Source organism: Xenopus tropicalis, chromosome 1, assembly GCF_000004195.4.
Source record: "Xenopus tropicalis strain Nigerian chromosome 1, UCB_Xtro_10.0, whole genome shotgun sequence".
Lineage (NCBI taxonomy): Eukaryota > Metazoa > Chordata > Amphibia > Anura > Pipidae > Xenopus > Xenopus tropicalis.
In genome coordinates this window covers 205,315,268-205,328,120 of record NC_030677.2, presented here as the reverse complement: position 1 = coordinate 205,328,120, position 12,853 = coordinate 205,315,268, and the positions used below count along the sequence as shown (strand labels likewise).

Here is a 12,853-nt window from a genome sequence, read left to right as displayed (position 1 = left end):
TAGGACAGGCAGAGTATGGCACACACAGGAAGGGTAGGGCAGGCAGAGTATGGCACGCTGGCAGGGTAGGGAAGGCAGAGTATGGCACACACAGTCAGGGAAGGGCAGGCAGAGTATGGCACACACAGTCAGGGTAGGACAGGCAGAGTATGGCACACACAGGAAGGGTAGGGCAGGCTGAGTATGGCACGCTGGCAGGGTAGGGAAGGCAGAGTATGGCACACACAGGCAGGGTAGGGCAGGCAGAGTATGGCACACACAGTCAGGGTAGGACAGGCAGAGTATGGCACACACAGGAAGGGTAGGGCAGGCAGAGTATGGCATGCTGGCAGGGTAGGGAAGGCAGAGTATGGCACACACAGTCAGGGAAGGGCAGGCAGAGTATGGCACACACAGTCAGGGTAGGACAGGCAGAGTATGGCACACACAGGAAGGGTAGGGCAGGCAGAGTATGGCACGCTGGCAGGGTAGGGAAGGCAGAGTATGGCACACACAGTCAGGGAAGGGCAGGCAGAGTATGGCACACACAGTCAGGGTAGGACAGGCAGAGTATGGCACACACAGGAAGGGTAGGGCAGGCAGAGTATGGCACGCTGGCAGGGTAGGGCAGGCAGAGTATGGCACACACAGACAGCATAGGACAGGCAGAGTGCTGCCTGTGTGTGCCATACTCTGCTTGCCCTATGCTGCTTGTGGGAGCAGGGGTTTGTTGTGGGAGTTTGTTAGCAGTTGGAAATAGCCATTAAATGGTCCCTAAGGTGTGTAATTATGTACTAGGGGTTGCTCTGCTATCCACAGGGGAGGAGGAGGCATATGGAATTTAAGGGTATATCTTAATATGACATAATTCTTTCACATATGAATGATGGTTGATATCCCCACAGTAAGGACCAAGCATTTGGGATTTTGCTGTGCTACCACTATTGTGATAAAATAGGTGTGGTTTGAAGTGGGTGTGGTTTCAAAAAGGGGAGTGGTCAAAACTGGCTTCAATTAGCAGCCCTCCACCATGTATGCTAGAGAAATTCCGGCCCTCGGCACCGTAGAAGTTGGACAGCACTGCTGTAGGCTAATAATTGCCCCAATCATGGTGGCAGTAGTGGCAAAAACAAATGGTGGGAACCTAGTTTATTGATAAAATGCAAAATAAAAAACCACAATGGATAAAGTGTCATGGTTATCTTGCCATATTTACTCATAGATTTGTTAATACATGTCGGATAAAACCAAGAGACATCTATATTATTGTTTTTTTCTGTTGGGCAATTCAGTTCTAATGGAATGGAACGGAAACTATTGCGTGTCCCCACTCTGGGTTTTATTTTTGTACCTGATTCCCTTAGGAAAGCTGTAGTTCTCTTGTTTTTCTCAATAACACCATTCCCATTTGCTTGGTATGCTTTGTGTTTCTAGGTAGTTCTGCTTCTCTGTATGTATGTATATCTTTATTTATAAAGTGCTACTTATGTACCCAGCGCTGTACAGTAGAATACATTAATACAAACATGGGGTTATTAAGATAATAATAGATAAATACAAAGTATAACAATAAATACAGATAAATACAAGATAAATACAGTTGCAACAAGATAAGAGTCAAAGCCAGAAGTGGATGGAGGTCCCTGCCCCGTAGAGCTTACAATCTGCAGCAGGAAAATGATTACAGTGAGTCCATACCTCACATTTATACACATTTTTATTTATTTAATCTGGTATTTATATATTTATGCAGTCATATATATTTATACATGATGATAATGTTAGTTTTTTTGAATACTACAGGAAGGAAAATGAAAATAAATGTGCATTGGACATTTCCCTTCTTCTCTCTACCCTTTGCTCAAAATGCATTTTGCAGTAGCTTGCATGGGATTCCCATTGCCGTCACTGGCAGGGAAGGACAAGGTGCCTTGGGAAAATTTGTTGAAAGGTCAAAGGGTTAATATATTCAGATATATGGGTGAGTGTTTGCATTTGCATTACCTATTATGACGTCTGTTCCCTGTACATTTAAGGTTGGCAAGATGCCTACTTTGATTTGCCTGCAGCTGCCACACTGAATTGTTCCATATGACTGGCATTGCTGGGTGTGACTACGGGCAAATGGTATAAGGGAAAATGCCATTTATGAATTAGAAAAAGAAAGAAAGAAATTGGGTTATTAGAAGCTGGGGGGCAGGAGTGATTAGTGATATAGATTGGCACAGGGGGCCATTTTCCCCTTGGTTTAACAGCTGGCCTCTGCATCTAAAATAGCTGTGGATTCATTTCTCATCCCTGTCTGAGCACTATGCACAATATCACTAACGTGGCGATGCTTTGTGTAGTGATTGTATCTGCTCCCTGCGTGAGTGCCTGATAGAGGCTTCTGGTACCAAGAGATAAGCAGGCTAGAGTGGGTTATAAATGGGCTGCCTATAAATATCTGTCATATCAACACTATGTAGAGACCCACTGCTAGGCTTGTAAGATGGATCAACCATTCACAGCAAAGGATCCAGCCATAAATATGTAGATTGGCCCTTGGTAGATCCAGAATGAAAGACCTAGAACATATACTGATGTGGCATGAAAACAAAGTGCTGGGTATAAAAAGCAGGAGAATGGTAAAGAATAATACTGATTATTTAGAACTTTGTAAGCTCTACGGGGCAGGGACCTCCATCCTCTGTGACTCTTAACTTATTGCAGCTGTATTTATCTTGTATTTATCTGTATTTATTGTTATACTGTGTATTTATCTATTATTATCTTAATAACCCCCCTGTTTGTATTAATGTATTCTACTGTACAGCGCTGCGTACATAAGTAGCACTTTATAAATAAAGTTATACATACATACGTTGGTGATGCCAAAGACTTGAAACAGAATGACAAAACCCAAACAAATGGATCCATGACCAAATGAAGTCTGACCTTCCACAAATAACCAGACTGGAGTTGCCTTATTCTGGGCATATTATCAGAAGACTAAGTTCATTGGAAAAATAAATTATGCACATAAGAATGAAAGACAATGAGGACCTGGTTAACACACAGCAAGATATTCTGGAGAAGGGCCAGACACTTTGTTTACCAACACCAATACCATAAAAAGGCTGTAAAAGTAGGATTTTGAAGTCTTATTGAATGAAAACTAGGAAACTGGTAAAATGGAGCCAAACCCAGGACAATTGAGACATATGGGAGCCCTGCACTTGACTTGGATGTCCATATGTATTCAGCAAACAAGCTCTAAACTCCTACAATGACATCATTCTGGTTGAATGAACCTGTAAATGCAGAACACACCTAGATGAGAGGAACACCTCATATACACTGCTTGTCACTGGCCTCCACCTATTTACTGATTATTCTGTATATGTCACATTGAAATTCTGCCACCGATTGGTATTTTATTAAGGCGTGAATTAATCATTTTGCTTACTAATCTCTTTTTACGCCAGAACAGTGCTAGCCAGCTTCTGTCTTTTACTTAGGGCTGATTATGATACGTTTTAGGGCTTGATTATGACAAAATGAGGGTATAAAATGCTATAAAAAGAAACAAAGGAGACTATGGAAAGTCGGGGGGCAATAAAATGCTCCACAGCCCTGCCCTAGAGAACATTGATTTTCCTTTCTTTTTTTTTTTGCCTTTTGGCCAATATTTTTCTGAAATATCCTGAAACCCCACCAATGGCTCAACAGATAGGGGGGGTGGTCTAATATAACTGGAGGAGTGTTCAGCCATAATGGAAGAGAGCAGGCATCCGGTACTAAGCACCGGAGTGAATACCTTGGAGAGAGGTTGGGAGTGGCTGTCATTACCTTATATAGAGAAAGACAGATTTGATTGTGGTCCCTGAGCCAACTGCACCTCTATCTACCATTTTAATTTGATCATTTTGCACTAGGGCCAAATGACCAAATTAGCCGATATTGCCCACTGTAGGTAGTCATATCGTGAGATGATCCGCTTGCTTGCCGATCTCGCCTAATGAGATACACACACTGATATTATTGTACAAAACCTTGTGCGTGTATGGTGGATCGTGTATGGTGGATCGACAAGATGACCAATACCGCAAAAGCTTCGGATATCTTAGAGTGTAAGCTTAAACTTAGACTGTAAGCTCTACGGGGCAGGGACCTCCTTTCTACTGTGTCTCATACCCCATGGCACTTACTCCCTGTGTATTTATACATATTTATTGTATTTATTATATCACTTGTCCTCCCTATTTTTCTACCTCTATATCTGACGATTCAGCCCTGAATGTCAGTGGAGGGAACAAATGATCTTTCCTGCGACCAATGGTAGAATGGCACCTTTTGTACCCTGGGATGAATACCCTCCAATCCAGGAACTTTGTTTACCTTTACATGTTCTAGGCTTTTGAATTTTTTCACTGCTGCATCAACATATAAATCAACATATAAATATCAGACTAATAACATATTGCTGAATTAATTTGTATTGATCATTATTGCTTAAAGAGGAACTCCACCCAGAGGCCTTGCCTAATGGAAGAAAGAAACTGCAGTTGTAAGCAACTTTCCACTATACAGTCATTAACAATTTCAATGTTTACAATGGGCAGTGGCAGAGCCAGAATATTGTGCCAGCTGTAACAGGGTAAAATAAATAACATTAGCTTAAAAGTCTGGGAGAAAAGTCTAATAACCAGAGTATGTTCCCAGCAAAGTATTACTCATGGTATTGTACAGGTTCTGGTATGAAGGATATTGAAGGGGTTGTTCACCTTCACAAAAAAGCTTGTAAATGAATCCATATTTCAATTGTATATGCATTACCAGTTTACTTTAGATTACAAGATAATCACCTCCAGAGGTACTGATCTGCTTAATGACAGGTCTGTGTTTATGCTCCAGAGGTAGCTTTTTTGTGAAGGTGGACAACCCCTTTTAATATCTTTCATACCAGAACCTGTACAATACAATGGGAACATATTCTGATTATTAGACTTTTTACGCTAATGTTATTTTTTTTAAATTCAACACAGCTAATTCATGTAAGGTAGAGTATGGGTATTCTATGCATCAACGCATTCTGCGCATGTGGGTCACTTCCGCCTTAATTGGCATATTTATTTTCCCATTAGCGCAATAGCATTCTCTGGACTAGAAGAGTCGTATTTAATTTATTTAAAAATCGGTATTTTGTCTCTTTAAGTTACCAGGAGTGGCTTTTTGCCATCCCTGATAACGTCTCGGGCACTGCTGCCTGTGGCGAGTTTAGAGAGAGAGGTGTGGCCAAGAACTTTAGACGACTCGGAAGAAAGTAAGGGCAAAGAATAGAGTGATGTCATCCCATGACCATGTGACCTGCTCATTTGGACAAAGTTATGCTCCTCCCTCTCACCTCGGTTTACAGAAGCCAGAGAAAGAAAGATATGACTAAGTTTAAAGTATAAGATGGGGTTTGGAGGTTCTAATGTTACAATTTGTAATGGGATCGTAGTCAAACAGGTATAAATGAAGTTCAGAGCCATATAGTAAGGTAAACACCCCTTTAACACTCAAATGCTGCTCGTTCTGCAGTGAAAGGGCCCTTCTTACAGTGAATTTTTAGCATTAAGTAGAGCAGGGATCCCTAACCAGTGGCTCGGGGCAACATGTTGCTCCCCAACCCCAGTGGCCTCAAGGCAGGTAATTATTTTTGAATTCCTGACTTGGAGGCACTTTTTGTTTGCATAAAAACCAGGTGTAGTGCCAAACAGAGCCTCCTGTAGGCCGCCAGTCCCCATAGGGGGCTACCAATAGCCAATAACAACCCTATTTTGGCACCCCCATGAATTTTTTTTATGCTTGTGTTGCTCCCCAACTCTCTTTACATTTGAATGGGGCTCATGGGTACAAAAGGTTGGGGACCCCTGCTGTAGACAGTAGTATTGAAAGACAAATTGCAATTGGTCTTTTGTGCTCTGGATGTAAGATACCATATAAATGCAAATACAATTCACAAGTTTCCCTTTGAATTATTGTTACTCTACATTTACTGGGGAGTAAATCCCTACAGGCCTTAAAAACTAAATGTTGAATTTTAATAAAGTCATGTGACCAGATCTTATCCTTTCTCATTAATGTACCAAAGGCTTTAGGAATAATTTTAGTGACATTTTACCTGTCATGACTAGAAGGAGAGACGGGGGGGCTAGAAACGGACCCGATAGCTATTAAATGTGCCAGGTTTGATCTAATGTTGGTACCACAATCCTTACATCTCTCATCTGAAACGGATCCCTGACTGTAATGCAAATTGTCAGTGAGAACATTGCCCTGTGCTATTGCATGTCCTTATATTGCCTGCACTTTCTGTATATAGATAAACCTGTATCAGTCTGCAGTCTGTTTATGGAATATTATCATAGCCACTTACTTATATTTATGCTTGTTTTCTCTTCTTACACATAAGTACTAGTACAGCCTTGACCCTTTATATGGGCACAGAACCCCTCAGTGACTGCTAATATCCTTATCATTTACAGTAGGGGGTACATTATCCCTTATAATACATGAGTGATACTCAGAGTTCCCTGTATAACTCAGCCTGCAGCCTTGTGCCTTTATATGGGCACAGAACCCCTCAGTGACTGCTAATATCCTTATCATTTACAGTAGGGGGTACATTATCCCTTATAATACATGAGTGATACTCAGAGTTCCCTGTATAACTCAGCCTGCAGCCTTGTGCCTTTATATGGGCACAGAACCCCTCAGTGACTGCTAATATCCTTATCATTTACAGTAGGGGGTACATTATCCCTTATAATACATGAGTGATACTCAGAGTTCCCTGTATAACTCAGCCTGCAGCCTTGTGCCTTTATATGGGCACAGAACCCCTCAGTGACTGCTAATATCCTTATCATTTACAGTAGGGGGTACATTATCCCTTATAATACATGAGTGATACTCAGAGTTCCCTGTATAACTCAGCCTGCAGCCTTGTGCCTTTATATGGGCACAGAACCCCTCAGTGACTGCTAATATCCTTATCATTTACAGTTGGGGGTACATTATCCCTTATAATACATGAGTGATACTCAGAGTTCCCTGTATAACTCAGCCTGCAGCCTTGTGCCTTTATATGGGCACAGAACCCCTCAGTGACTGCTAATATCCTTATCATTTACAGTAGGGGGTACATTATCCCTTATAATACATGAGTGATACTCAGAGTTCCCTGTATAACTCAGCCTGCAGCCTTGTGCCTTTATATGGGCACAGAACCCCTCAGTGACTGCTAATATCCTTATCATTTACAGTAGGGGGTACATTATCCCTTATAATACATGAGTGATACTCAGAGTTCCCTGCGCGTGTATTGTGTATCTGCCAATATCCCTGGGGAGCTACAATGCATTTCCAGAAAGCAGGGGTGGGCGGGCTACCCCCTCCTTGTTTTTTGACACGCATGCGCAGTTCGAGCACAGGGGGGGGCGTGCAAAGCAAAATGGCGCAACGCCAAACTTATCGCGTACTAGGGGGTAGGCAGGAGAGGCTCCTGGCTGGCACCCCCAATCGTTGCGCCCTAGGCAGCTGCTTCTTCTGCCTACCCCTAGTTCCGGCCCTGTCAGGAAGTCACTTTATCCTACAGTTTCAGTCTCAATGTTAGTTTTATATCGTATCGTATTAAACATTTGATCGATATCTGAACATTTGCTGGAAGAAGAGTAAAATCTGAATGTGTATGGCCTTTATAGTACATTGTTCTATTGTACAGCACAGTGGAATATCTTGAAGCTTTATATAATATTTGTTAATAATAACATTGATAATGCAGTTTTGTTTAGCCATTACAGATAGTAATTCCAGAGCCACGTTAATATATGGCATTTGTGTCTTTCAGTACACCCGGGTGTGGATACCCGATCCGGAGGATGTCTGGAGATCAGCAGAAATTATCAAGGACTATAAAGAAGGGGATAAAAGTCTGCAGTTAAAACTAGAAGATGAGTCTGTAAGTAAAGAGAATACTGTTTTGTCAGTGCTATAATTCAAGTAATGTGCTGTGAGTAACACCATGTGCATTGCCACACTGACAGTGACACCATCCCAATTCTGAAACTGTGTGCCGCAACTTGCCATTCACAAAAAGCAGGTTCTAATTTTGCATGAATGACACTGGCCTAATAATAGAAGGAAACTTATTTAGTCAAAATTATAATAGTTACAATAATTGCAATAACCTCATTACCTTCCCAACAGCCGCTCCAAATGCTTATTAGGGACAAGACATTATTGATCTTCCAGTTGGTACTTGCCCTTTAAAAAAGTGTTTGTGTGTATGCATATGGAAAATGGGAGTGTTATGCATGTCATTGCTTTACTCTTCACCTTTGTATACAAAATACAGGTATGGCCTCTCTAAGTAGTTTATTGGCTTCTGTTTGTTGCTTCCCCAGAACAGGTATGGGATCCCTTATCCGGAAGCCTGTTATCCAAAAGTTCAGAATTACAGAAAGGCTATCTCCCATAGACTCCATTATAAGCAAATAATTCTAATTTTTCTTGATCAATGTACTTGATCCCAACTAAGATATAATTACCCCTTATTGGGGGCAGAACAGCCCTATTGGGTTTATTTAATGGTTAAATGATTCCCTTTTCTCTGTAATAATAAAACAGTACCTGTACTTGATCCCAACTAAGATATAATTACCCCTTATTGGGGGCAGAACAGCCCTATTGGGTTTATTTCATGGTTAAATGATTCCCTTTTCTCTGTAATAATAAAACAGTACCTGTACTTGATCCCAACTAAGATATAATTACCCCTTATTGGGGGCAGAACAGCCCTATTGGGTTTATTTCATGTTTAAATGATTCCCTTTTCTCTGTAATAATAAAACAGTACCTGTACTTGATCCCAAATAAGATATAATTAACCCTTATTGGGGGCAGAACAGTCCTATTGGGTTTATTTAATGGTTAAATGATTCCCTTTTCTCTGTAATAATAAAACAGTACCTGTACTTGATCCCAATTAAGATATAATTACCCCTTATTGGGGGCAGAACAGCCCTATTGGGTTTATTTAATGGTTAAATGATTCCCTTTTCTCTGTAATAATAAAACAGTACCTGTAATTGATCCCAATTAAGATATAATTACCCCTTATTGGGGCAGAACAGTCCTATTTGGTTTATTTCATGTTTAAATGATTCCCTTTTCTCTGTAATAATAAAACAGTACCTGTACTTGATCCCAACTAAGATATAATTACCCCTTATTGGGGGCAGAACAGCCCTATTGGGAGTTATTTAATGGTTCAATTATTCCCTTTTCTCTGTAATAATAAAACAGTACCTGTACTTGATCCCAACTAAGATATAATTACCCCTTATTGGGGGCAGAACAGCCCTATTGGGTTTATTTAATGGTTAAATGATTCCCTTTTCTCTGTAATAATAAAACAGTACCTGTACTTGATCCCAACTAAGATATAATTAATCCTTATTGGGGGCAAAACAAGCCTATTGGGTTTATTCAATATTTAAATGATTTTTAGCAGACTTAAGTTATGGAGATCCAAATTATGGAAAGATCCCTTATCCAGAAAACCCCAGGTCCCGAGTATTCTGGATACTATTTTTTGATGTATATATTCTATGATCCAAATAGGGTCGAGGCTTACTACTAAGTTCACCTAAACTATAACAACTTTGGTCGTAAACCTTCTCTTTCAATCTGTTTGTCAGGTCATACAGCACCGTGTGGATCCAAACAACTTACCGCACCTCCGCAACCCAGATATCCTAGTAGGAGAGAATGACCTGACGGCTTTGAGCTATCTCCATGAACCAGCTGTGCTCCATAACCTAAAAGTCCGCTTCCTGGAATCAAATCACATTTATACTTATTGCGGTATGAAAGTCCTAATTAGCATTATGACTATGGTTTAATTTATATATACAACTGGTGTTAATAAGAGATTTTGCTGAGATTAGTTTCCGGTGAGCCAAATAGTCATGGGAACCTTTTTAACCATGGCTGGACCAGACAGGAGACTTTGAACCTTGGGGAAAGCCAAGTACTGCCGTAGTCATCACTGCTAGACATGAGGCACATTCATCCTCATTTGCTGTTAGTGGGTTCATGGGTACATGGGGCTACAAAACATTCTACATAATTTGCCAGTTGCATATTATTGTGACTAGGGCACTATAGCAAAGCCTTGAACAACTTATGTAATCTATATCCAGCATCACCACTGTCTTTGAAATGTGAGCGCTGCATTTCAGCAATATCAAGGCAGCAACAGGGTGCCCAAGTCTAATAGTAAATGAAATGAAGAGTATCGAGTATTATGGTAGTCATAGTTGGCCAGCAGCCAGAGCACACAATGTATCTAGTGCAAGTTAAATAATGCAATAAATCTGATTCATGTTTAAATATGTGTGTCCTTGCAGGAATTGTACTTGTTGCCATAAACCCATACCAGCAGTTACCAGTCTATGGAGAAGATGTCATTTACGCATACAGCGGCCAAAATATGGGAGACATGGACCCCCACATATTTGCAGTGGCTGAAGAGGCCTATAAGCAAATGGCCAGGTAACGTCCCCTATCCTTCTACGGTTTGCCTTGCATCCTGTGCTGTGCCCACAGTGTGCCAGTTTGCCCTAAAATAGGAGGAATACAAGAGCAATAACTTTGGGAGTAGATACTTAGAGAGAGAAGTTTTATTTCATTTAGAGCATCAGAGCAAAAGCGTTAGATGACTACAGTAAAGCAGTTACAAGAATATCAATTTACCAAACAGAAACACATCATCAATAAATGATATGTGATATGTGCCGATATAATATGTGTGCCTATAGCTTCCAGCCAGGGCACCAACAGCAAGCTAACAGTAAGTATCGCACATCTTGTGTAGAGTTTATCCATTCAAACCCAATATTAGTGATTCTTTGTTATTTTCTTCCAGTGGTTCAGACTTTGCAAACAAAAAGACACAGACAAATATTCCCGCTGGCCTTGTTCCCACACAGAGGCTTTTAATTGCTTTTTTATATTAATATTCATAGTCATAAACTGCTGCTGGATTATTGAGCTGTGTATATCTTGTTACTGTCACTCAATGTTATTAAACCAAGTGTGTTGTTTGAGCATTTTTGGAGATTTTGAATTGAAGGTACCATAACATGGAAGACAAAGGGGATCACTTCTATAAAGTCAAGAAGAACCCCTTTTCCTTGGAGAACGTGAATTATTAATTAGGAAGGCTGGTTCAAAGACCCAAAATGTAAAAGTTTCTACCTACTTTGTTCATCTTTAGTTCTTTAAAGGTGGCCATACACGTTAAGATCCACTCGCTTGGCGACCTCGGTCTCCCCAGGGCCAAACAACCCGATATCGCCCACCGATATTGGGTGAATTTCGGCTAATTCGCCTGTAGGTGGGCGATATCGGGCGAATTTAGGCGAATTTGGTTGTTTGGCCCTGGGGCCAAACGATCAAATTATAACGACGGTAATGGGCGCATTTGGTTCAGGGACAGCATCAACGAGCCGATGCAGTCCCTGATCCGACTAGATTTTTTAAACTGCCCAATCGATATCTGCCCGATTTCAGGCCAGATATCGGTTGGGCAGGCTCGTCGTTCCTGCCCCTACACAGGCCGATAAGCTGCCGAATCGGTCTAAGGGACTGATATCAGCAGCTAGAATCAGCCTGTGTATGGCCACCTTTAGTCTTTTCCTGGTCTAACTATTATAGGCCAGCTGCAACTTTTTTGCCACATAATTTGGGGAGCAGAGGTTTCCAGAGGATAAGGTTGTCAATACCCTTAATAAGGCATGCCTTGGAAATGATTATTTCATATGTTTTGTTGGCAGTGCAAACCCCACTAGAGGATATAAAATATCTGGTAGTAGGTACAGCAATCTCTCTATACTCATAGACGTTCTCTTTGTAGAATATTGAGAGCTGCTAAGCAGAGGTAGTCCTGTCATTGGTGAAATAAAAGCAAATTCACAGGATTATTTTGCTGATTTTGGTTGATGGAGGATTCTGGCACATGCAGTGTAATAGCTGTGGCAGTGTAAGCTTAAATAGACTAAGAAATGTAGAATTGTAGACTAAGAATTGCTGATGTCGGAGGACATTACGGCTCACTGACTTTGACGTTGTGTCTGGGCAGAGAGGTCATGCCGTGCCCGCCCTGAGTATCTTCACATTATGTAAATCCCTTTATTACTGAACGCTGTATTAGATGGGATTTGCAGAGTGGGTTCTAAATGGAATGAGTGCTTCATATTGTTAATGAGAATTCATTATCGGGGGCACGAGCACAGATCCTGAAATATACATTTTATTTTATGTCTTTCCTCCTGAGTGATCACCTGGGCTGGTGCAGCAGTTCCACTTTCTGTTTGACTATGGCACTCTGATAGTAACACTGTTTGCTACATAACTCTCATTATTTAGAAGCCGCTTAGGGAGGGTTACAAAGACTGCATGGAAAATGGATTTATGAAACAATTTTATAACAAAGGAGCAAATAAAGTTGCAGTTCAGTGAAGCTAAATGGTTGTGCCTCATTACAGCTTCTCTTTGTTAGTCTCAGGGTTAATTTATGGTTTTGGAATCTCTCAGAATGGCAGAGTTCCAGGTTGTGGACACTGAACTTGTTTCACAAGTTAGAAAAAAAAAACATATTCTGAATTTCTTTAAAAATGAATTCCCTTACAAGTAGGCTCACTTTCTGTTAGTCCATGACATCATGGAAAGAAGCACGTCCTCAGCTCCCACGTACCTGAGGTTCCAGTCAAGGAGTGGTACCAATAAACTAAGTCTGACAAAGTGATGCTAACAGAACTAGGAAACTAAGAAACTTAAAAAT

The 12,853-nt window shown here is 40.9% G+C and overlaps 1 protein-coding gene across 2 annotated transcripts in view; it reads left to right on the top strand.

Moving 5' to 3' along the window:
• The window catches only part of myo5b (myosin VB), a 127,034-nt gene that overhangs the window by 38,730 nt on the left and 75,451 nt on the right, over window positions 1–12,853 (top strand). For both annotated transcript variants that reach the window (XM_031894925.1, XM_031894924.1), the window contains exons 2-4: window positions 7,856–7,966; window positions 9,708–9,873; window positions 10,419–10,563. In XM_031894925.1, coding sequence (XP_031750785.1) covers window positions 7,856–7,966; window positions 9,708–9,873; window positions 10,419–10,563 — 422 coding nt within the window. The remainder of the gene's footprint in view (window positions 1–7,855; window positions 7,967–9,707; window positions 9,874–10,418; window positions 10,564–12,853) is intronic.